The following is a 27131-nucleotide window of genomic DNA, read 5'->3' on the forward strand; positions in this document are numbered from 1 at the left end:
ATTAGGATTCCAACCCACGAACTCCGATGACCTTAAAATAATTAAATAAAAAACCATAATAAGTATATAATCAGTATATTTTAAAAAGTCCAATAACGTTATTCACTGTTAAGATATAAAATGCGTGTTTGTACAAATATTTATACACAGATGAGAAAAAATATCGCAGCATTTAGTTCAAACATTATTAAAATGGGACAAATATGAGTCTACAGTACACTATAACAATATTTTAGGAATGTTCTTATACATTATAAAAAAACATAATTCATTAAAAAGATACATTTGAAATATAAGAAAAGAATACAAAAAAATACTAGCAAAATAAATACTTAGTAAATATGTGTTTTAATGTAAAAAGAAATCAAAATAATTAAAATGTCAATACTTGAACAAATATATTCTAAAAAGAAAAAAGTAATTGTACTGAAATAAACTGAAATATTATTTATACATTCTTATGGAAAAAAATACGATTTTTTATTACAAAATTTCTTATCGTTATTTAAAGAGGCTAGAATGTAGGTTATTCACAATTAGGCATTAATTAGGCAGAAAAATCCAGGACAGATCACTTACGTTAATTACTTCGTTTTTCTATAAAATAAGAAAGTTAATACAATTGACTTTTAGTCTATTATTAAAAAAGTTAAAATCTTTCATTTTCCAGAGGTGGTGGTAGAAATTCGTCAAAATTTTCTTCGACTTCGATCAAAATAAAAGGAATGAAAACGCGATTGTGTATAAAAGTGACCACCATCCATATAGTGTAAGAGAGGAGAGTCACTAAAATTATGGAAAAATAACATTCAAAACATAACATATTCAAAGTAATTTCATACATTTCAAGTAATCAAAACAATCATGTAAATTTGCATAAACAAATTTCTCGTAATTTTTAATAAAATTTAGCTCTATTCAAAAGTAATTTTACATCTGACTCTATCCACTTGCAAAATATTTGTTTTTTAATAGTTTATTCATCTATTATAACAAATTTATCGCCTCTTGGGCGGTTGTTTGGGCTTGTTGAACTGGTAGCTGGCGCACTTGGGTATGTGCCGCTGCGCCGCCGCCTGGTTGAAGCGCCTTTTGCAGTGCGGACACTGTACGTAGTCGGGGTTCTCCGACGGCGGAGGAGGCGGCAAGTCGCTGAGTTTACCTAAAATTATTATTATCATATTTTGTATGGGTAAAAAAAACATCATTTCGTTGAGATTAGATGTTTTACTCTATCTAGCATGAAATATTCATAAATAAAAAATGCAATTATGATTCTAAGTGTGCAAATCGGGAAATTGTGTGGTAGAATGCAACACTATCACTTTTCTTACTTAACATTGACTGCACAATCACAATCAGACACTTTATCAGCTTCACGCTGTATCCCGCACACCGAAGGGTAGATAGAAGGAACTTAGGGCTAAGTCCGTTCCCCATTTTTATCGAATTCTGAGGACATCGCGTGTTAAGTGGCGGACCTCAACGCCGTGATTTACCCTGACATTGACTCAAATACGAAATATACAAACCTCCCGCGTTAAGATGCGCCTGCACTTGTTTGGCCGCGCGTATCGCCTGTATGAACTCCTCGTGTTTCTGCCGCCAGCTGCTGTTGGCTGGCTTTTGGGGTTTAGTAGTCGACGGCGCTGTCGTGTTCTTACGGATTTTTGTTATGAAAGATTCAGCTTCTGTTCCCTGTAAATGATTTTTCGTATTAGAAAATTTTGTAAATTTTTTTTTAACATAAAGTTTGAAATAATTATACATATTGATTGAGTGAAAATGTTTCAATTTTGCTTAACTTTGGATTATAATAAATTTAAAGAAGAGATTACTATATATTTAAATCGAACTTAACATAGTGACCAAATTCTTTATCATCGTGCATTCAACTTTAGAAAAAATGTGCTCATTTTGGTTAAATAGAATTTAGGATTTAGGGTAGGGAATTTTTAGGGTAGAATCCACAAAAAATAACAAAAATATAATATAAATAATAAAATACTTAAAAGTCATTCAACATTTCATGAAGTGTCGATGCTCGTGTACAGAAATAGATGAGAACGTGACATGTTTCATAAAATGACAAAAGTCACATTTGTAATGTTTATAGAAATCATGCAATATGTATGACACATGTACATGCAATGTTCTTGCCTTATAGTTCTCCGCGTCGGTGCCCTTTGTTTACAATGCGGCATTAAGATAAATTATTTTAAAGAGAAGTTTGAGAATCGCTATCGCACAATAGCAATAGTAGTTAAATGTTGCTAAAAATATAATTCAAATCATACTTTTTTTTGGAAAACACATTAAAACTTGAACGTAGCGGGACTCCAACCCTTATCTCTTGAAAACAGTCAAATCCAAAATATGGCACTCTTTGACGTTGCTTGTATAAGTTGGTGCAAAATTTCATAAATTTTGTCAACACTTTTTAAAGGGAAAAAAGGGGTCGATATTTTTATCTTTACCTATTAATACAATTAAGTAATATATGATAATACATACTTACCCAGATTTTACACAGTTAAAGCTACTTCAGGTGCCATTCTTAGTTGTTTTAGTTTAACCACAGGGGCGAACCCCAACTAAAATTTACTAAAATATAAACCCCCAAACTCACCGCCAACCTATGCTTCAGCACATCAAACGGCTTCCGCTTCTTGGCGTGCGCCTTCTTGCATATGTCCTGGTGCTTGAGGAGACGGTCGGGCGCGAAGTGACGGCCGCAGGTGGGGCACGCGCCCTCATTGTTGTCCACCGTTCTTACTTTGCTTGATGCGTTTGATTGTGGACTCTGTGGGTTATTTTTTTCATAATTTAGTATAATAGGATAGACAGAGGGAACCTCGGGTTACACAAGGCACTCGGTTCCCGAAATTCCGGCGACTTATTGAGACATTGCGTGTTGAGCGGAGGAGCTCAACGCCACGTTTCTTCTTGTTACTAGAGCGAAAAAATAAAAATATAAAATAATTCATTATCGTCAACCCACTATCGTCTCCTTTGTATTTGCTGTGGACGACTTCTGACAGGGGTAATTTTTAATTCGCAAGGTAAGTTAAAATACTACAATACTTAGTATACGTCGTATTATATGTTTATGTAAATTAAAGCAGGAAAATTATATTTCTTAATTTCTTTCACAATTTAAATTTTAATTTAGATAGAAAATTTCATTAATTAGATGTTAGAACTCAAACAGAAAAAAAAATAAGTAAATAAAAAAAAACCAAAACAATAGTTACCGAGAGATTAGTTTTTCTTAGTACCTGAAATAAATAACAAAAATGAAATAACATAAAAAAATAAAAAAAAGAAAAATAAGGCCTAATTGCAACACTGTTACTTGAATTTTTTATTAAATTGTATGCATAAGGTCATCTTAACACTAAATATTTATAAATAGTAAGAAGTTAATTAATATTACCCATTTACGTTTCATAACAACAATGCGAACAAGCAAACAAGCAAACCAGCGAACAATGCGCATAAGAAAACAACGTCCAGAAAACCTAACTTTAGAACGGCCACGACTTGTTGGCCGTACTGTAATTGAAAGTTTTATTTCAATTTATCTACAATTCTATAGTAGTAATATTAATGAATAGTATACTTAAAATGTTAACTGCAGAGACAAAAGGTTTTGGGTTCGAGTCTTATTCGAGGAAATTAAGTATTTTTAATATTTTCATTTTTTCGCACTTGCACAAGCAAGAGAAGCGTTGAATTCCGCTATTCGATAAGTAACATTTACGTTTTAAACTCAGACAGATATATACAAAACTATTATCTAAACTGTCGGTACATCAGTCACTAGTCACTACTGAGAACAAGACCACAATATGCAAATGGAGACCAGGTGTTTCATGACACACTACGTACAATACACAAACATGGACAACGATAACAAATAGCAAACTTAAGAATCATTGCTTATTTCTATTCAGACTGCCATAAACTTAAATTTACAAAAAGTTGTACAATGTTTTATATTTGCAATAATTTCTACAATTCATCGTGAAGTGGGGTATGGAGTGTTTTAACACTAAGTTCCCTCTGCTATACCCTGCTGCGTGCAGGACATTTCTTTTAAAGTCGTTCTCCCCTAAATAGCCAGCTTGCTTATATTTTAAGGCAATTTTACTTTACTTGGAATATCTAGAGAATAGAGAATTGTAGAGAATAGCATTTTAGAGGATTGTATATTAATAAAATAGACATTTAAAAACTTTTATTCAAACGCATCACAAAGTTATTAAAATAAATAGAGTTTGACGTATAAAACGATAAACTAGGAACCCAAAACTTATATACCTACTAGAAAGTACTTAGAAAATTAAATAAAATATAAATTTAACTTACAGAATTACTTGTTTTTTGCATGACCGCTCTTGGTTTGTTATTCTCCCTGTCGGATACCTACAAATATATATAATTTAAATCATCACTATGAATTTTATTACATGTCAATTATTGAACACGATGACTTTATAATGACAGTTTGTTTGAATTTTTTCTTTTTCTTGGCCCACTATTTGGACATTTATGTAATTTTGACATTCAACTGAAGAAAAGGTTTAATTTAACATTTATTTTTAAATATAAAGTCTAAATCAAATCATCTAAAAATATTTTTATTATTAATAAATATTGTTTTCAAATTATGTTTTAATAATAAAATATAAAATTACCTTAGTCTCGCTGACAACTCTACGTGGTGGAGCCGATGTTTGTAGAGGTTTACTTTTTACAGGACTTTTAGGCCTCGTTGCTGGACTTCTAAGAAATAGGAAGAAATAAACAATTTTTCCTTTTATATTAAAGGCGAAATTATTAAAGAACTCAACCCAGCGCTTTAGCCTCGACACCAGAGCGAAGAAATAAAAATATTATATATTTTATTTCGTCAAGAGGGAATCGAATCCACAACCTGTCACAATTCGTGGCTTCAAATTTATTTGTCGATAGAGAAAAGTAAACGACTGGCATCATACTTCCACTTTTGTACTAATAAATACTAAATATTATTATAGTTTGTATAATGGAGACATTAGTCGGTCACGACATTCCATTTACCGTTTTCTATACGAAATAAAATAAAAAAGACTGCAAATCGAGTGGTAATGGTGGTTATTTATGTTTTCATTTTAAACAATGATGGTGCTATCGTAGCCCAGAAACAGTATCTGACTTAGACTGAAAAGCGACGGTAGTGGGTTCCATTCCAAACTTTTGGAACGAATTATTTTCATTTCTTATTCCAATGTATCAAAAATAATAGGGAACGGTGTCCAATATGCGGTATTAAATTGTACGGTATGATCGCAAAAAACAAAATAATTTTATAAGAAAACACTAAACAAATAATATATAAATTTCACCTTCGTATAGTCTTCTTAGCTTCTACAATAGGTTCAGGTGATCTCGGCGTGGGTACGGGAGCCAGGGCTTCCGGGAACGTTTCATTCTCTATGAGGTACGGCTCCTTGTCGCTTCCGTTTGTGTTATTTGTATGATCTATTTCATCTGCTGTCGTGTCACCGTTTACTTGCGTCTGAAAGTTGTTGGGTTTAATATATATTTAATATTTCAAAAATTAACGCACAGTGGGGTAGGCAGAGGGAACCTGGTGTTAAAACAGAGTGGCAGAACTCAACGCCTAGCTTTGCCTCGACTCCAGAGCCTTCGCTCTGGTGTCGAGAAACGGAATTATAAATTGAAATAAATATTTCATCACCTCGAGTGGGGATCGAACCCCCAACCAGTCGGTTTTTGGCCTTAGTTTAATATTTCATCGTGATGAAATTTCGGATCATCATTAGCTTTATGTTTAATAATTCAAATTAGTACTGGATTATTTTTAATTATATATTACTCGTAGATATATATTGAAATTTTTTTAGAGAATAATTAAATATTACGTTGTTACGTAATAATTATATTACGTAGTAATGGCGGTCTTTTTGGATTGTAGTATAAAGAAAATTAAGATAGTAGTATATCTTATGTAATTAAACAGGATACAAGGACAGAAAAATGGACCAAATATGCATTATTGTTTTAACTTTATTATAGAAAAGGTAATGGAAATAATTCTTAGGTATTTTAGTAATTTTTACGTAGAGATCGACGTCTTTCGGTATTAATAATGTAAATAAATTGCAATTGTAGCGTATTTTATGCAATTTAACAAAAAACAAGGGCATAAGCATAAGCAAAAACACCATTTTATGCAATATTTTTTTAATTAAACCTTTTTATTTATTTATAGAGGACATAATGGAAATAAATAATACTGATGTTTTTTTTTATATTTATTATCTATAAAAACGTTACTGGACTTACCACTGGTTTACTATTCAAGTCTACTTCGTGATTGTGATTGAGATCTCCTGAGCCATTCATTATATTATCCATTTTAAGTACCTTTAAAAATTTAAAAAATGAAAGAATTTATAAATTACAATGATTTTCTTATTAGTTATAAGATAATAATCCATAAATACATAATAATGTCGATATTATAAACTTATATTTTGTTATTTTAATAAATAAGATTCAGCTTAATAAATGTCTTTTTTTCAATTTTTCATAAAATTACTTAAAAAAACGTTAAGTTTTTATGAAAAATTTAAATCGAATTTTTCATGTGTTTGAAATAAACATTTCGATTGCTACCAACCTGTATAACACTTTGTTTTTTAATACTATGCGAGCTGATACTAGTGTGAGATTTGATAGTAGAAACTTTCTTCTCGAGAGTGCGATTATTTGACATTTTCGTATACCCATTCGGTAGAATTTTCTTTGGTGGCACGCGTTCCGTATTCTGTATGGGCTGTAATGGATAACTTTTGTCTATGCCGGCTTTAGTTCTTCGCTCTTCGAACATTTGTCGTACCTGTAAATAATTTATAGAGAATTAGAATTAGAGAAGAACTGAACTGAAATAAGTATCAGCCTATAAAAATAGCGTATAAAACTCAGTCGAATGATTGTATTTAAATTATTTCGATTCTACGCTTCTCTCATAGACCTGATAAAAAGTCCTGTTTTGTCCAGTTTCTGTACGAATTTCGAGATATAATCTCTTAGTGGTCCCTTAATCTCACACTCCTTAACCTAACTACATGCCAAATTTCAACAGTAGCAGCATCAGTGTTTAGCAAATTACTTAATAGTTTTTCCCTCCCACTTTCGAGAGATTTAATGTTGAGTAGCGATACCCAACGCCACGCTTAGCCTCGTAACCAGAGCGAGGAAATGCAATTATTAAACATTCCATCTCCTCGAGTGGGAATCGAACCCACAACGTTTACAGTCACACACCTGTGCCCCTGCGCCACACCTGGCCTGGTAAATTAATCCCATAATATAAGTGTAATTTATAACCTTTCCCGGCTGGTGCGTGACGGCCGGCTGTGTCGGAGTGCCCGACACACCATTGCTGGGCGAGTGCCTAACGCGGTCGAGCGCGCGCGCCTGTTGCGCCTCGTAGAGAGATGCTATTTTAAGTTCACGCTCCTGGAGCTGTTTTTGCTGGAAACGAGCCTGCGAATATGTTTTATGTTATTAGCCATATTATTAAAAGTTTAAGATTTAAATTGAGATAAACATATGAGGTTTTTTTCCACTGTCGCATTTTGCAATGTATCCAGAGGAAGACTAGTGTTAAAACACTTTGTACTCCATTTTACAACAAATTAAAAAAAAAATCGTGTTAAGAAGCAAAATATCTACCAGAGCCGGGAAATGAAAATAGCTTAAATATAATTATTCTACCTAGAATAGAACCAATACCCAAAGTGCTATGTGCAGATTCTGTTGCCCTGCGCCATAACGGTCTGACATATATTTAGATAATTGACGTAAGCTATGTCGACTAATAAAGACTATACAAACCAAAAAAAACATATAAATCATATAAAATATTACTTGTTACATTAACCTTGCTACAGTTAATCAAAATAATAAATTATAGACACAAGAAATAAATTATATAATAAATAAATTATACAAAATCGATCTATTTCAGAAAGTAGAAGTAATAAATAAGAAGGCGGGAGGTCTGCGCCCACGCATCAACGCTCACGACAACCTGTCATTGTTCTGTTGACAATCAACCGTTTCCGCCTGCCTTGTTTTTAAAGGTCACCTTTTTCCTTAAATTAAATACTAGAAATGAGTTTAATGGTTAATAGTTTTAGTTCTAAGTTGATGTAGGTATTACATAAATTTTTAAAATTGGATAATTAAATAAATTTTATTTTAAAGGAATATAAATATATGTATGTAAGTGCTTTTTTATAATGTGTAAATATTAAACTGATGAGCTTTCGGCATTTGAGCTTAGAACAACTAACTAAAATTTAACGCATACTATTTATATTTATTTAAACTACAGGTATAATGTAGAAATTATACTTAATTAAATAATTATAATATAGGGGCCAGTCGTGGCGCGAAAGTTGTGTTTGGATTCGATCTGGTTCGATTCCCGATATCTGTTTAAAAAATTGTGTATAATTTGGTGATTTTTAAATCTTCCCACTTACTTAATCTATATCTGTGATGCTTAGATTTGAACTGTTTTATTTATTAAGTAACTTTCAAGACAGAAATACTCTTATTATCTATACGAGTATGTATCAATAATACTTGAAATTCTAGTATTAAGATAAACATATCAAAATCGATATGCAACTTGTTGACTCGCCAAAGTAGATCGTTCTGCACATCAATTTGAATTAGTGTGTATGTATGTATCATTAAACGATCGTAATTCAAATTAATTATTGTCTCTACTTGTGTATGCTTGTTGTTCTGTTGCTGGCGTTCGATGTGTACTACGAAATATTAGTCATTCCCTTTTATTGGAAGAAATCGAGAAAATCCGTTTATTTTTACATTTTTAATGTGTTATTATAAAATATGAATAAAAAATATTTATAGAAATCGTATAAAAGCTTTAGAACGCAGCAGGACTCGAATCCGTGCCTCTTCGAATTTATATGTTCGCCTCTTTCGTTCAGTTCGACATATCTAATTTGGGCTAATCATTTTTATACTTATTCATTAAAAATTAAGACTATTCATGTCTTGTGTGTAAGTTAGCTAAGTTAGCTGTGCGACCAAGTTGGACGTTTTCCAAGAGTTTCATTTATCGTAATTTTTTTATATGTTTTCTATAAAAGCATTTTTCTTTCCTAAGTGTGGTATACCACTTAAAGATATGAAAAATATTTAATTTACAATAATCTTTAAACATCTACTAAACGATAATTTTAAGGTAAATCATTTTAATTTTCTTGGGGTGTCGGAAATCTGTAAAAATATCGTCTTTTCTTTCTAATCTCGTTTTTTGAACCCGTATCTCTTGGGGGGTTTCCAAGAGCGTGCCTCTCGGTTCAGAAAACGGGGAAAACTCACTGTCTATCCTGCTATATACGGGATACAGCGTGAAGCGTAATAACTAAAAAAAGTCTTAAATTGGCAAGAAATTCTTAGATAAAAGTCTAACATCTTAAATCACCACTAAGCCCTCTAACCACTTTACAAACGCGATATGCACGCAAGTTTTCCAAGGCATGTATTATTCAATTGCCTCAATTAACAAGTCAAGTAAAGGCAGCGTCCTCGTTTCTGCTCGTTCGGTGACATTGCAACCAGTTAGATCCTGGTTTGCATTTATTAATATGGAGTTACTGATTGGAGAGACATTATCGTAATTAAGTTGCTTACTGCTTTTATAACATGGCGGAGTTCTTAATAGGTCTTGCTAAGCTCAAAGTTTTATATGTTTTCTCAATAACATATTTTACCGTCTGTGGAATAATAGTTTAAAAATATTCAAAATATAAAGAACAGCATTCTCCCTTGCCAAACGATAAGTTTGGGCTTATAAGTATTGGAGAATTGTAAAGAAATCTCTACAGAGTTTTATCGAGTAGATGAGAATTTTAATGTAGCTTGATAAGAAGTAATAGCTTCGTGGTCAAAACCGTTGGACACCTTCCAAGAGGCGCAGGTTCAAAGTGTTATACATTTTTCAAAAAAAACTATTTAAAATAACATTTTCTAACTTAGATATCTGTAAAAATTAAATATAGTCCATATAAATAAGGCTAATTCAATCATAATCAACATCATCCTCAAGGCAAACCTCTAATCGCGAAAGCCGGTCTCGAACAATGCCCGTAAACGGCGCACACGCACGCGTGAGTCACCGACAGTCATCGACCTTAGCTTTAAAGTGATAGATTAGCTTTAATTATTGATAGTTTTAGATTGAACCTTTTTTAGTAATTATTCCGTATACTTTTAACCTAAATTTTATAACCATAGATATAAACATAAATAGTTTAATTTGAGACATCGTTGCATAACAGTATAGTGTACGAATACAGGACGTGGCGTTGAGTTAAGCCACTAAACACATGTCTCGAAAATAGAGGGTAAGGAAGAACTAAGTTTTATCTATATATATAAAAGGACTTGTCCTGGACTGACTGAGGTAAGACGCACGCACAGCCGTAACCGCTGATGGTAGAAACATGAAATTTGGGCAGATATTTACTTTCGTAATCTGGACATCCACTAAGAAGGGATTTTGAAAAATTTTAACCCTAAAGGGGTGATATAGGGGTTGAAAGTTTGTATGGAAAAAAAATTAAATCGGCACCGATTCTTATAAAATTTGAAATTTAGATTTTTAAAAGTATTTAACTTGAATTGAATATTTACGTTACTTATTTCAACGTTTTCAAGAATTTTTCCCCTAAGGGTACAAATAAGGGGTTGAAAGTTTGTATAGATTTTTTTTTAATCGGCACCAATTTTTATAAAATTTGGAGTTCAGACTCTTAAAAGAATTAAATGAACACATGTTTCATGTTTTCTTGAATTCTTCCCCTAAGGGTGCAAATAAAGGGTTCAAAGTTTGTAGAGAAAAATCTTTAAAACGCCACCGATTATTATAAAAATTTAAATTTAGACTCTTAAAAATATTAATATAAACATGTGTTTCATGGTTTTCTAGAATTCACCCCCTCAGGGTGCAAATAAGGGGTTGAAAGTTTGTATGGAAAAATAATTAAATCGCCACCGATTTTTATAAAATTTTAAATTTAGACTCTTAAAAATATTTCATTGAACACATGTTTCGTGGTTTTTTCGGAATTCACCCCTAAATACGCAAGCGAAGCTGCGCGCGTCCGCTAGTCTTCATATAAGCATGAAACTAACAAAAAAAACTTCACTAGTTATTATTGCACAGCTAAATTATATAATCAAATATAGATATTTAAATCTTTAAAATATATTAAAGATATTTATTCATTTAGATATTTCCAAAGTCACACCATTAACATTCATTAATATGCAAAAAAGTCAGTGTTGTGAATCTGACGGAAGGCAGTCATTTGCGAATTCACTATACCTACCTAAGTAATAAAAATCCCGAAATAATATATACGAGTATGTGACGACTTTTAAAAGAACGGGGATGTGGGAACCCTTTCTCTGCTGATAGGTACGGTTTAGATTATATTTGATATATTTATGACTTATTTATTAATCAAAATTAATTTTATTCAAAATAAAAAAATCATTATTTCATAAATTTATGCAATTTTTCTACTTTTTATCGCATCATAATCATTCTTTAGCTTCACGCTGTATCCCGTACAAAACATAGTAGGGGATCTGGGGAGAAAATGAAAATATTCAATATTTCATTTCCTCGACTGGAAATCGAACCCATAACCTGTCACGTTAACAGTCGTACGCTTGTACCTTGTACGTCACGACTGATGTACTACTAAATATAACATGAGATAAAAGGAAAAAAAACAAGCTATACTTACTACTTATGTACTTACTACCTATATACTTTATGGCCCTTATCTAACGTTCGTTAGCAAACCGATTAGAAGGAGCTCATTGAACTTGCTTAAAGTAACGATCTGTTATCGAAACTTGAACGGAAACAGGAGTTCCTGGTCCACACCATTTTGATCAAAAAGCTTAGCTTACTGAAGCTTCAAAGATGGTAATTAAATTAGCCGAATATTTATATATTTTTAATTTTAATTTAACTCTGAGACTTCAAAGTCAAGGTGAAGTTTCTAAATTTTCGATTAACGCCGAGGATGCAAGTATTTTTATAATAGACTGATATCAATATTTTAAATATATCCATTATTAATTTTTTTAATAGAGTTCAATTCGAGGAAATATTTAATATTTTCATTTCGTTTGTCGAGGCAAAACACGGCGTTGAGTTACGCGAATCAACACGCAATGCCTCCAAAACTTGTTGGAAAGTAAGAAGCGGATTGTCGTAATAGTAGGCTCCCCAGGGTTACCCTGTTACATTACTTGAAAATAAAAAAAACTATAAACATTCAAACAGGAAATGTAAATTTAACCCTTTAGCATAACCAAATATAACCTTGCAACTAATACATCAGTTCCACAACACAAACTTCAAAATATCAAATATCTTTAAAAATCCTTTCAAAGTAACCTGATAGTCTATAATAAGAACAAATATATAAACAAAAGGTTGTTTGCCATTTCGTTTGGTATTCTCCATATACGTCTCTGAATCACGAGTCGAGGCCGCGTGGACGTGATGTAACACCCATGATGACTAACTACATAACTTAGTGTAAACTTACGACTGTTTGGTATTTGTTAAACCAGTTGTTTATTTTTTAGTTTCACGCTTTATCCCGCACTTACCAGGATAGGCAGAGGGAACCTGAGAACTTAGTTAATATTTTTTTGTTTATTTATTGGAATTTACATCTTACAGACTCGTACACCTAGAATTTTCTCAAAAATTTCAGGTATAACAATTTTTTCTTGTTTTTTCGCTACTTAAACTAAGCTTAGAGAAGTAGGCATAATTATCGGTAGATATTTAATTCCTAAAAATCTAATGCCTCCCGAGTTCGGCGAAAAATGGGGAACGGAAGTTTGTTAAAGTTGTTAAAGTATAAATGGAACCCCAATCAAATAAGTCCACGTACACGGTACAAATATCTAAATGTTCATAAATTTAACCCCACAAAAGTGCCAGTGCTTATACAAATTACGTTCTTCCCGTTAGGACTTACTACCTTGTAAAACAAAAGCTTGTAAAAAGCGAAAGATTTTAATGAAATTTTGGCTTAAATAAACAAAATAGAAGCCAAATGTTACATATAAGATTCCTTACAAATCCCGACATTGACGTAGATAGTAAATAAAATATTAATCTAAGGATAGGTCGCCGGGGTGAAAGAAGCCAAAACGTGTATAGCCTTCAGTAGAAATCAATATTATACCTACGAATATGAAAAGAAAATACAATATCTTGTACCTATAATGAATATATTTTTTCTTTTTCTAGCTTCACGATGTATTCAGCATATAGCTTGGTAGGCAGAGAGAACCTAGTAACACTAGGAACCTAGAGACACTCCGTTTCACACTTTCCTTGGGGTAACTCATCACCGCGTTCTGTCTTGTTACGAGAGCGAGCATATGAAAATATTAAACAATTCACGAATGGGAATCGAACCCGTAACTGTAACGTGGTGTGTTAGTGTGCTACGATGGCAACTCAATTGCAAACAAGTAAGAAGTACCTAAATGAACTTTAAATATAAATAAATAAAGTTAATAAAGTGATCATTAAATAAATATACGTCGATTTTAAAGGAGAAGAGAGTCAAGCCAGAACTGAAGCATATACTTCTCACTCACTTTGACCAAAGTTTTAACAAAAGTTTCTCACTCTCTTCATCAAAATCACGATTACCTTTGTATTATTAAGAGTAAGCCAACCGTTCCTTATCTCTAAAGGATCAGCATTCCTTAGGGTTGCAGAAGAGACGCATTTAGGACGCGTCTTCCAGTGTTCAGGTTCCCACCAGTGCACGTTATCCAAAGAACGTGATAAGCTATCAGTATCCATAACTTTTAAATATTCGTCAAATCCACAATCCAAATTCAAATTTAAAAAGTACAAAAAATCATATAATTTCTATTTTTGAGTATTTTTAAGTAAACAGAACAGAAATTAGAACACGTCAGCGGCTATGAAATCTTAAAATTTAAATGAAATTTCAAATCTGATACGAGTGTTTGTTTGTTTACAGGTCTCGTATCTCGGCAACGGTACAGGTGCCAATGTCACGGCGTTAATAACTTATGACCGTAAATTACCGTTAACTTGAACTTCTTAGCTATTTCTACCTTATTATTGTATTGTTCGTCGAGATAGTTGCGGAAATTATGGATTTATTGGAAACGAGTGAACGCAAAGAATTCTTTGGCTTGTGGGAATAAGGCTGAAGAAGTTATACTATAAATAATATAATTAGATGTTATTGCTTGTGGTTTTCTGGTTTAGTTTATTATTGTGATTGTATAGTTCTTGTAATTTTAATAATATAATATTATACATTGACATCATCATGGCGCAGTGGAAAAGTGTGCAACTGTGAACGTGGTAGCTGTGAGTTCAATTTCGATTTGGAGCGTTCTATATTTCATGTTTTACTTGACAAATTCAAAAATACTGGCGTAATAAATTCAAATAGGATATCTAAAGGAAATATTGTCGTTATATTTATAAACTTTAAATTTTTATAAATTTTTAAAGAACGTTATAGGGTCATAATCAGAAAAGTGGACATTTTCGAATTCGTAACGTAACTGATAAGTAACAACACTGATAATGTTTGTTACGAAACTGATGATATAAGGCATTATACACAACAAAGTAAGGATATTATACGAATAAAACTACTGTTGTTTTTATGAGACACAAATTAAAATTTTAAAGATTCAATCGTTGAATTAACAGATTATAAATGTAAGAAAACATAACAAAGTGACAATATTAACAATATAATAATGCTAGTTCGTAACGTAATAAACTTCTATTTCTAGTTAGAGATCACAAAGTTAATGATAAAATTAAATCCACTTTAAAATATATCAAAATTTGAGTCGTTATCACGGGAATTAAGTTTAATTCTTTGTAAGTGTTTATTCCGCATATCTTCATATTTAATAGGATTGGTCTTTTTAAGACGTTCTCTATATCTTTTATGTGTTTCAGCATTTGACATAGGAGCCATGACGCTTACTGAAAATAAAAAAATATTTATCAATAGATATTTAATAATATTTTATGTTTATTGTTTAGATCTTTAACAACGCTAGTACAGAACGTATTTGTTTTTAAATAAAAGCTTCACCCACTTGAACTACATATTTATTAATTCACTATCTCCAGAGAAAAAAATAGTAATTACAAAATCACAACTAATTTCAGGAAGAATAAAAAAATGTTTTTAACTAAATCGGTTAAGCCGTTTCTGATATAAGCGTGCACAAACACATTAGACAAACAAGCAAACAGGCAAAAAACTTAAAAATCATTATTTTTGGTTACTTTACGTTATCAAAAGTCACCAATTATTTTTTTCATATGCCAGCAATTTTTTTTTATATACATATCTTCCGATGGTAACGTAATTATGAACTAGGCTTCATATTTTCTCAGTTTCGTTACGTAACGAAATATAACGCAATTGAGAATAAAGTCTGAGAAATTCTAACCTTTTTAAATATTTGCTCATAAGCCACGTGTTGCATGTGTAAGCACTGAAGTTCTTTTTTGAGATTTTGTAAAAAGAAGCAAATAACATAAACAAGAAAACGAAATTATAGAATACTTACCAAAATAAAAGCCGTTTATAACCCTGAGATGTAATTTTACATATTCCCTCTAAAACATTTGAACCCCTCAACTGCTGCGAGAACACTACTTGTTGTAGCTACGACAGCATTGACTTTTAGAATTTTGGTGCCACAATAAAAACTAATATTAAACACCATCCAAAATAATTGCATTCATAATTTAATTGTACGTTACTAGCCCTGAGTAACAAAAAAGACAATATTTTGGGACAAATTTACTTAATTCATATATATTATTTATTAAATAATATATCAATAAAAGTACTTTTGTTTAATATTTTGCATAAAGTATAGTAATATAAACATATCTGAAATCAAATAAAACCATAAACATTCGTAACAAATCAATTTTTAAAAAGTAAAGTAGTGAATGGGACACGAAAAATTGTATGGAAGCATTTTGAAACGTTTTTTGCAACTAACAAAAAATACTATTAATAGCCATAATACATTTAAAATATTACAAAAATCTTTAAGTTAATAAGTAAATTTATCGTAAATGGCAAAATATTTAAATTATCTTTAAAATTGTATTTTTAAAACGCATTCAAAGTAGCGGGACAAGAAAAGACACAAAATGTACACTTTTTCTGATTATGACCCTATAATATTCATAGTAATATAAAATACTCAGTATAATTTATACAAAAAAACCGAAAATTATATTTGATGCACTAGAAATACAAATATTTATTAAAACTGACTGGTTCAACACTTTCTCTGACAAGCCTTTCACTCGCATATTTAAACAACATTATGACAGGATGAACGCAAACACCAATATCTCTCAAGTGTTTCAACATTCACTAAATTCGTTGAACAACTTGCTACATTGAAAAAAATTATAACTGGTAAAACGTTGAGTTCCATTACTCAATACAGAAAAAGATATCTCAAGATCGATCTCAGAGTTGAGGGCAGTTTGGGAACGGGCTTAAGTAATAGAAGACTCAGAAAAGCTCGATCATTTGAGAAATTTAGACCATTTAGCAAATTAAGGTCCTTGACGCTAAATTCAATATCCTACATCTTATAAAACAAAGTCGCTTTTCGTGTCTGTCTGTTGTTTCTAACTCTTCTTCTTCTAAACCACCCAACGGATTTTGATGCGGTCTTCACCATTAAGTCGAGTGTTTTTCGTAGAAGGTTTATATATAGTTTATTATTTGTACATTCTTATGTAAATTAACATAAATACGATAAATGTGTATAAAGTCCTACCCGTTGAGACACTTTCGCGCATGCGCTGCTCTAATGGTAAGTACTACATGACAAAAATGTACTGGAGTATTGTTCCTCTTAATAAGATCTACAAAAAAGTTCGCGAGAGCATATTCGTATCTTTTAAGAATAACGTGTAGTGATAATTTTTCTGTCTAAAAATAATAATTTCAATATATTTTTTATTGTGAGGGATATTTTTCCATAATGGTATTAATCCTTATCCTTTAAAATACTTTATTAATTTTCTACGTTAAACGAAGATAAAATTTGCTTTTTACAATATTTGGAATATTGCGAATAGTTTTACAGAAAAACGCATTTAATTGTTGACACATCCCGCCGTTGACACATCAGCTGTATGTTACTCAAGTTTTACTTATCCCTTACTCTCAGCATATAAATAAGTACATTAGTTACGTTGGCCATTTAATGTAGATCAAAACTGTCTTACTGTTTTTCATTTTAATAAGTACTTTAGAAGTTGTTACAATATCAAAAAAATCCTTGCTGCGAAACGGCTCGCCACTCGCCATGCATCCGCCGTGCCCGCTTGCCTTACACGCATCGGTGGTTCAGTGGTAGAATGCTCGCCTACCACGCGGGCGGCCCGGGTTCGATTCCCGGCCCATGCATTCTATTTAATTTTCCTCACAGGCAGCCACGTCGTGCTTGCCTTTCATCAGGGACAGAATACCCCCTTCAGCATTAACCACAAGCTCGAAAAAAAAAAACCCGGCTGCCTCTATAGCAACGAAGATTTAGTTAGAAGCGTTTGCACGTATTGGATAATTGGAGTTGAATGTATTATTTAAGCGCGACATATTTGGTTTCACATTTTTTGTAGTAGTTATTAGTAGGTAGGTTTTTGTTTATAATTTCTTCCGTTTAAAAATAGTCATTTAACTATCTAAAAATAGTCATTTAAATATATTTTAATAAGTACTTGAAAAGATTAGTAGCACAGATTTAAAATTACGGTACCTACTAAAAAATCCTTGCTGTGTAAAACAATTGGAAAATCCTTATTGAAACTACGAAAATGCGGGTTGCATTAGGGTTTAATTAATTTTCACATTATCTTAAGTGCTTTGCAAACATACATTACATGAATAATCCAGTAGTTAAAGCGGGCGAAGCCGCAAGAGGGTCGCTACTTTCAATATATGACAAAAATGTTATAAACAACCCATAATAAATGTAAAATTTTATAGAAATAGACTACAATTTTATTTAAGTTTAATCTACCTACATAAGATTTCAAATAAGGGCCGAGCTTACTCATATACTCCCCTTGTATGGCGACGCTATGACGATACACTTTCGTTTCTAATTTGATTTCATTGAACGTCCCGTAAGGTTGCTTGTGCCATATTTGGCAGTGCAGTGATAAATGGTGGAATTTTTTCGCATTTTTAACTTAGCGATTTCTTATATTAATGAATTAATATCATCAATAATAAACATTTTTTTCATCTAAATTTAATTTGTCTTCAAAACCTTGGTTGTACGTCCAAATATTCTTTAACTTTTCTAGAAGACTTGCTTTTGTAGAAGTAGATATTAAATATGATCATTCCCTATAGAATTTAAATTTGTTTATTAAGGGCCAGTCGTGGCGTAGATCGCATAAAGCACGACAGGTTGTAGGTTTGATTCCCTCTCGAGAAATGAATTATTTTTCTCTCTAAAAAAGTGCACAGAAGGTGGAGAACGGCGGCCTTTATGCGGGATGAAGCGTGAAGCTAAAAAATAAACATAATTATTAAGTGCGATTATTACCCTCAATATAATTTGATTTTGGAGAAAATCCTTGATAAATATTATATTAACTTGTCTAGAATATTAAAATGTAGCTCTAAAGCCAGTTATTAAGCTCCTTGTTCGCCCACGCGTGTCCTAGCGTCTGCCCACGCTGTTATACAATTCTGCACCAGTCATTACCTAATGTACCATGTTTTTATATAATAAATACAAATACAATTTTCAATAATATAAACAAAGTTAAATGTGTTATTATATCCAGATTCTTATTATAGGATAAAAGAAAAAGGTTTATAGGAAAAAAAATAAAATATAATATGCAGGACAGACAAAGAGAATCTAGTGCAACGACACTCCGCTTTGTTGAGTGGCGTAACTCAACACAGCACTTTGTCTATTAGAATGGAGAAATGACATTAAATTAAACAAACTATAATCTATACTAACATAATATTAATATTTGCACATCTCATATGTTCATAGAAGTTGAAATATACGTAAATACTTGCTTAATGAATAATTCATGTGGTCGGTGCTAACACACCGTATAAGGAAAACATTTCAAAACTTAACATTACACATTGTTAGCGGCTACAATATTTTTTTAGTTTCCAGTGGTGAAACTCAACACCACGCCTTGCACCGACCAGAGCGAAGAAATGATAAAATTAAATATGAAATATTAGAACTGATGATATTTTTTTTTATAGGCCGGTTGAGGCACAGGGACACAAGCGTGTGACTGTAAACGCGACTAGTAGTGGGTTCTATCCCCCATTTCGTTCTGGTGTTGAGGTAAAGCGTGGCGTTGAGTTCTGTCACTCAACACTCAACACAAGTGAAAATATAAACGTAAATAAATATTTCTATTCCCCGAGTGTGGATCGAATCCACAACCGTCGCGTTACAGTTACACCTTGTGCCGTTGCGCTACGACGGCCTCAAGTATTAATAAATAATAAATTTTTCCCCTAACTGGGAATGGAACCCACAATTTTCGCAATCACATGCTTGTGTCTCTGCTCCACTTTTAATAGATTTTCATTTCTAAATAACACTATACAAATTAAGACATTAAACCAATCATTATTTACACAGAAGTATCCTAAGCTTAATTATCCTCAACAGGCACGGTAACACGGTAGGGAACATAAGCCAAGATACGTACTGCATGCCAACGACCTTTCGTAAATTCTATGGTATAACCATGTAATATAATATTAATTTATTATGGCCGCCATGGACACGGTGCGCGGACAGACAAATTGTAATTGCAGGTACGATCTGATGACAGCACCGATTGTGTTTGGACGTTGGAAGATAGTTATTTTTAATGAATGTGAAGTATTTGAAAATTTTATTCTTGTTAAAATTTGAATTTTTATTGTAATAACTTTCATTTTAATTTCGTTATATTTTTTCTAGTACTACTACTTATGGCAACATTATAGATTATTCAAGTTATTGGCAAAATTTGTTTGAATTATAACGAAATAAATTTCGATTTTTAGAACTAAAGTTTTAAGCACAAAAAGCTCATAAAACTTTAAAAAATCTGCTTTCAAAATATAACCAGTACTACATGTTTCAATATAAAACAATACTACAAAAGCCGACTACATATATACTATACTAAAGTAAACGGATCCCGAGTCTGTTGACCCAAGTGCAATGCATTCCTCAATTAACCGTAATGAGAATAGCAAGTAAAGCTGGTGCCACACTAATAGCTCGTTTATATGTTCTTCGAAAAGCTTAAGAGCTTCAGTGGTTGAGAAGAATTAATATAATCGAAACAGTGCTGGAAAAGGAAAATTTATGTGAATATTATCTTACATATATTTACTATGAAGCCAGTCGTTAAGCAAGGACAGAAGTATAAACGTGACTGGCTGTGGATTCGATCCCTATTCGATCCCTTTCTTCGCTCTGGTAACGAAGCAAAACGCAGTGGTCAGTTCCAATTCGGTGGAATGTGGAGAGCGGAGTGTTTTCAATATTAAGCTCTCTCTGCCTACCCTGCTATATGCTTGAAGCTATAAAAAGTATAGCAAGTAAAGCTATTGCCAGACTGATACCTATCTCGTTATATGCTCTTATGCCGCAAGCTTATAAGCTTTAGTGGTTGAGTGCACTTAATATAATCAAAACAGTGCCGCCAAGGGAAATATATGAGATTATAATTATTACATATATTTATCAGAGGCCATATATTTATCTTGGCACAAGTGTGTGAATGTGAAACGTAACTGGATGTGGGTTCGATTCGCATTCGAGAAATTGATATATTTTATATATTCATTTCCTCGCACGGTGTCGAGGCGGAAAATAAGGAACGGAGTGACTTAACATTAGGTTCCCTACCTCTGCCTAACCTGCTATATGCGGGATGAAGCGTGAAGCTGAAATCTCTTACTATTTTAATGATAATTATTTCAAAATAATTATCATTAAAAGAGTCACGTACTCATAAATCACAGAGCTTTGTTTTAACGAATTCGATAACCTTTTTTGGGACGATAATAAAAAGCTTTACTGGCGTCGCGTCGGCCTTAATACTGAATATGTCAAACCACGGTGGGAGGATGAGATCGGCTCTGCGATAACCATTTTCAGAATTGCAATACAGCCCACGTGTGCAACCTTAATAATATTAGGAAGTATTTATTATGTCATATACAAAAATATATGTTATATACTTATAAGTAAAAAATTAAATAACAATAACGTACGGCACTTCCGGAATTTCATGAAAGTTGTTATCATTTTCAGTCATTGAATAGTTATTAAGTTAACAATAGAAAATATATCTAAATAATCTGGCCGAATAAAATTGCATACTTAAAATTATTTTATCTAGAAGTATCATCGTTATCTTATTATCTGGATCAAAATAATAATATGTAAAATGTATTAATTCTGTACAATGAATATATATTTTTTATCCTCACACATTATTTTTTTTAGCTTCATTGTATCCAGCAAATAGCAAGATAGTCCGGGGGAACCTGGGAACCTAGTGTTAATACTCATTCATTCATTCACACACCATTCTCATTAAGAAGCTTCCGTTCGTCATTTTCGATGGGGAACTGAGTGTCCTAATACTAGGTTCCCTCTGCCTACTTTGCTAAAAATATACAAAAATAGATAAGATAAAAATGAACAAAGCAGGTAAATAACAAATAAATATAATTATATATAATAATTATTTATGATTTTTAAAACCTATATTTACTTAGTATATCGTGATAATGTTATGCAGATAGCGTGAGTATTGTTCGCCATATAATATAAACAGCACACACTACAAATCGATAGTAATATTGGCGTTGGATATCTCCATGGGTTAATTGGCTATATAACAATGGTGTCTTTTTGATATATTAATATTTTGCTACTATAATAAGTGTTAGCTGTAAAAATGACAGGTTGTGGAGTCGATTCTCACTCAAGGAAATGAAATAATATTATCATTTCTTCGCTGTGTTATCGGAGCAAAGTGCGTGATGTCCGCCACTCAACACACAATTCCAGAATTCGGCGGTAAGTGCAAAAAGGAAGTGTTTTGATGAGAATGGAGTGCCTTAACACTAAGTTTACAGATTCCCAAATAGACAAATATTTCGCTTATCCAGACCGACAAGAGTCATGATATATGTAGATATAACTACTTGCTCGAGTGAAATTTCAATCCACAAACATTGCATATGATCAGAAACAGTACCTATATCGATTATATTTCATTATACAATACGTCAAATATAAACGTGACAGGTTGTGGGTTCGATTCCCACTCAAGAAAATAAAATATCTAATATTTTTATTTCCTCTTCCTCCTCTTTTAGTAACGCGAAGTGAGTATTATGTTTATTACGTGTAATCGTCTATAGGCACTATGAAACCAGAACTTCTACAAAACTTTTATCCAAAATTCAAATAAAAAAAAAAATGTATTTTCTTACATTTCAGTTATCGAGCCACAGTATGAAAGGTTTGATAATGAGGCCACAAGCCCGGGTCGTAATTTAATATCAACAGGTTATGTTACTTCACCCTTAAAGGTTGAATATGTTGTCACATTCGTACGTCGCCGTCGTATGCGAAACATGAAATTACTTAAGTTCATTAAATTATTTAAGATTTTTATAATAAATATAACTTATTTATTAAGTCGTCATTTTAACACGTCATGCAAAGGCGAATATTTACTTAAACTTATTTGGACTTAGAGATTTCTAGTGGTAAGTGAAAAAGGTTAATATTCGGGATTAGACTTGAAGTAGAAGACTTTGCAGTCGAGTTGCAGAACTCAACGCCGCGATATCGTCTTGCTACCAAAGCGTACTTCAACGCCACAACGATCTTAAATTATATATTATAGAACGGAGTGATATATATTCTTTTTGTTTCTTTTGTCATCAGCGTTACGCTGTATCCCGCACACAACAGGGTATGCAGAGGGAACCTTATGTTAAAACACTCCGTCTCCCACTTTCTGCCGAATTCTGGAGGCATTGCATGTTGAGTGACTTTGCCTCGACACCAGAGCGAAGAAATGAAAATACTAATATAAATTTAAATAAATATTTCATCTCCTCGAGAGGGGATCGTACCCACAACCAGTCGGTTTTACAGTTACAGGCCTTTGTCAGTTTATATAAAAATAAAAATAAATCCAAATCGGCCATAAAATAACAATTCAGTATTATATAAATTCTAGACGCAGCTAAGCCACGATACCATACTGTTAATACATCAATGCGACCTAAATTACATTCACTATTAGGGTATTTGTCAAAGCATCGATCGTACCGAAGTAGGACGAGGTGTGATGACACATATCTTTTAGATTATCACCAAAGCAATCCGCATTATGTTGTTATGTAATGGACGCTAACTCAATTAGTTAATTAAAATTCATTTTAACCTTATTTTTTAAGTTTATTTTATGGTTACGTGAAAAAATGTTTGTTTAAATTATTTTTTAAATATCTCTATTTTTTATTTTTAATACTTACTTTTTTTAGGCAGAGGGAATCTGGGATAATACTAGGTGTGTCACTCCGAGCCCATCACGACACTTGTGTTTCCGACTTTCCCCCGAATTCTATAGGAGTGGTCAGTGGCCAGGAGTGGCCTCTACTTTTAATAAGCTTCATTTATGTTAAAAAATATTTAGTACTTATAATTAGCAAACTAATATATCAAATTAACAATGTAATTTTTTATTTGAAAATTAAATGAAAATATAATTCGATTAAAAAACATATAAGCTTAACAAAACAAGACGCATTGTCCAAATTTGGTCGGAAAATGGGGAACGCAGTGTCTCATAACAAGGTTCCCTCTACAACTGTATAATTGAAGAAAAACCCATGGTAAAAAAAAACAATACCTTTCCTCTTCTAGAACCGTACTACCCACGTTACCTTCCTGACGCTAATACCTCACTATATGACTAATATTTCTTATATGTACGAGTATAGAACTGATAAAACTAATGTCAATATTTAATTCCTAACATGTCCAATACATTAGCATCTTTATCTATTTTTAGAGTCGTCTCTATATATAAATGGTTATATAACAAATATAATTGACGTCAACAACTTAACCGTCGCCGTTCCGTTGACTGAATGTAATAATAGTTTAAATTGTAGAGGTCAAGGTTCACATCCAGCGAAAGACGAGACGATAATAGCATCTCTCTTATACTTATGAATAAATCATGAAGTAAAAGCGAGATAAGTTAAATAATATTAAGATGGAAACAGTCGGAACGTTTAAAAAAACGTCCGTTGATGATTCACAGAATAAGGCAAAACGAAATAAGGATGTTTTAAGCATTCAAATATATTTCTTAAAATAATTGTAATAAGGATTATTTTTAATTATGAGAAAGGACTTGTTTACTACAATTATTATTACAATTATTCACAATATGTTTAACAGAGGGGACAAGTATATCAGATACTTATGTTGTAATAATAAATACGTTTTGAGGAAAGAGCTCATCCGGTTAGCCAACTTATGGGTTTATATTGTGTACTTATAAATAATTAAATGTTTAAAACCATAGTGAGTAGCAATGTTTAAAAAGATTGTAGCAAATTTGAATTATAAAATTATTATTTATTTTTAAACGTTATATTATTATTGCAATGAGGTAAATTGTATAATGTTTTTTTTATATTTTTTATCCTGTTACCAGAGTAAAAACTTGGGAACCTAGTATTAAAACACTCTGTTCCCGTTAAGTTTAGTGCCCCACATTTTAGCGAATCCTGGAGGCATTGCGTGTTGAATGTCGGAACACAACGTCTCGCTTTGCCTCCTTGCCAGAACGAGGATATTAAAATAATTCATTTCATGCAGTGGAAATCGAATCCACAACCTGTCTTTACAGTCGCACATCTGTGCTACGCCACGACTGACCTCATTATTATCAATACTTTTAACAAAGAAAAGCATATAAGAATGATGTTAATTGTTTTTTAAATGTATTAGAAATCGATTACTTAGATTCCTATTAGAAATTGGTATACATAGTTTCCTATTGTACAATGTAGGTACAAATAGTTCGCCTAGATTTGGAAGTACGAAAGGAAATGGTTATAATTTATCGCAGAACCGGCTTAGAAGCTGACCGATATGTTTGCCAAGTTATGTTTAGATAACAGGTTAATGCAGGTACTTGCTGTATATGAAATATAATGTATAATGTATATTAACTTAGAGAATATACTATCCCACATCTATGTTGAATATTTACCTATTTTACAGAATAATAAGAGAAGGGTTTAATATTTTCTTTCTTATTAAAATGAAAAAAAGTGTTGATATTATATTAATGAAATAATACATGTGTAATCCAATATACCAAACTAAATTCACTGTACAAACAAATAAATTATAAAATTTTGATTTCATTATTATCAAAAAAAATCTTGTTCATTAGTAAACATAAAATATGTTTATATTTTAGTTTCAAGTTTATTTTACTTGTTTCTCACCTGCATTTGAAGAAGTCTAGAGCCACCACCCTTTTCCATTGTGTACAAAATATTACTCAATTAGTCTATATTATCACTTAATGGAAGACACGATTATATATATATACATAAATATAAACAATCAAATAAAATAATATATAAATACACGCGATTTACACATAACTATATTTCACAAAATTTGACACATGGATTTGACAATGCAATTGATTTTACCGCGCTTTTCGAAAACAGAACGTGATAAAATATCGCGAAATTTTTATTGGCTAATGTTTAAAGTTATACAGCCGGTATGAATGAGTTCGGCCCACCGATTAAACAAGCCTCGGTCGCCAAGCGACTGTGGTTTGACTGTGTGTCCGCCAGATGGCGGTCGACAGTGCATGGCTGCGCCGTGAGTAATCCTTTTGCAAATTGCAACGCCCCATTCATATTATATGGAAAGGATAAATTTCCCAAATTTATACTAAATTAAATATGCTTCATAATTTAAATATGTTTTTGTATTGATACCTAATATAAGATATTATACTTTGATTTAGCGTTAAAATAACTATAACTTAATAGTATAAAGATCCACAGGAGATCACGAAGATCAATACTGCGTCGCAATAGGTATAGCATTCAAGTGCATAATGTAAAACATCTGCAGTGGCGTCTGCATCGCGGATGCTGCAATGTTTTATACATTTGTACTCCTATCTATAAAGATCGTCTGTCAAATGTAGACATGGTGGTACTTTTATATTTCGAGGTTAAATTTGATAAGTTTTGACAAATTGTAGAATCTAAGTAGAATATATAATATATTTAATTGAATTTGTGGCGAAGCGGCGCTGCTGATTGTGGTGGGTCGTATCCATCCCAGGAGAATCAATATTTTTTTTATTTCCTCGCTCTGTTAATAAGATACAATGTTTGATATATTGCGCTTTGAATGCGCGAAAAATTTTCTCCGTCTATTTCTCTATATGCGTGATGATAAAAAGAATAACTGAATTATATTTTATAAAGTGTTTGACTGTAGATGAAATGCTGGTGATATGAGTTCAATTCCCATTTAAAGGAATACTTTTGTTTAAAATTTGTTCAATTCCATGATTCTGTCTTTGTATGTGTTTGAGAAACTTATTTTTATGTATGTACTCGTAGAAGCTTATTTCTTGTAGTATATCACGGAATTTCACATAGCTTAAATTAGTCTTAGAGTCAGTGAGGGCAGTAGGTACCTATGATCCCATAGGTAAATTATAGACTGTTTTATTTTAAACTATTTAAAAATATGAAAAGCATTAATAATTTATATTTTACAGATACAAACATAATCGTATATTAATAAAAACAAATCAAATCTATGACAGATCT

The 27131-nt window shown here is 32.0% G+C and overlaps 1 protein-coding gene and 1 non-coding gene across 6 annotated transcripts; one reads left to right on the forward strand and one right to left on the reverse strand.

Annotated features, from left to right (window-relative positions):
• Nucleotides 1-59: 59 nt before the first annotated feature.
• LOC146536638 (uncharacterized) lies at nucleotides 60-26107 on the reverse strand. 5 transcript variants are annotated; one of them, XM_085189132.1, is made up of 11 exons: nucleotides 25770-26105; nucleotides 7402-7560; nucleotides 6692-6910; nucleotides 6355-6435; nucleotides 5391-5563; nucleotides 4701-4785; nucleotides 4372-4428; nucleotides 3255-3278; nucleotides 2630-2803; nucleotides 1533-1698; nucleotides 60-1162 (listed from the first exon to the last, which is right to left on the reverse strand). In XM_085189132.1, the coding sequence occupies exons 1-11, from the start codon at nucleotides 25806-25808 to the stop codon at nucleotides 999-1001; spliced, it is 1341 nt and encodes a 446-aa protein (XP_085045258.1). In that variant the 5' UTR covers nucleotides 25809-26105; the 3' UTR covers nucleotides 60-998. The 5 variants fall into 5 exon arrangements, with proteins under 5 accessions (XP_085045258.1, XP_085045256.1, XP_085045261.1 ...); XM_085189130.1 differs by having other exon boundaries at nucleotides 4701-4788; nucleotides 25770-26103; XM_085189135.1 differs by lacking the exon at nucleotides 4372-4428 and having other exon boundaries at nucleotides 25770-26107.
• TRNAG-ACC (transfer RNA glycine (anticodon ACC)) lies at nucleotides 17554-17624 on the forward strand. The gene has a single exon. It is a non-coding gene; the product is annotated as a tRNA-Gly (tRNA).
• Nucleotides 26108-27131: the final 1024 nt, after the last annotated feature.

This window comes from Heliconius melpomene, chromosome 8, assembly GCF_056956725.1.
Source record: "Heliconius melpomene rosina isolate 202511_hmr_F chromosome 8, ASM5695672v1, whole genome shotgun sequence".
NCBI classification, from domain to species: domain Eukaryota; kingdom Metazoa; phylum Arthropoda; class Insecta; order Lepidoptera; family Nymphalidae; genus Heliconius; species Heliconius melpomene.

Bases quoted from the DNA above. Each gene is read 5' to 3' on its own strand.
- LOC146536638 (XM_085189130.1), bottom strand. From the start codon at position 25,808: ATGGAAAAGGGTGGTGGCTCTAGACTTCTTCAAATGCAG. The intron at 6,911-7,401 runs GTTATAAATTAC...AATTATTTACAG, and splicing joins TCACGCACCAGCCGGGAAAG to GTACGACAAATGTTCGAAGA. The intron at 1,163-1,532 runs GTTTGTATATTT...TAATAATTTTAG, and splicing joins GGCGCATCTTAACGCGGGAG to GTAAACTCAGCGACTTGCCG.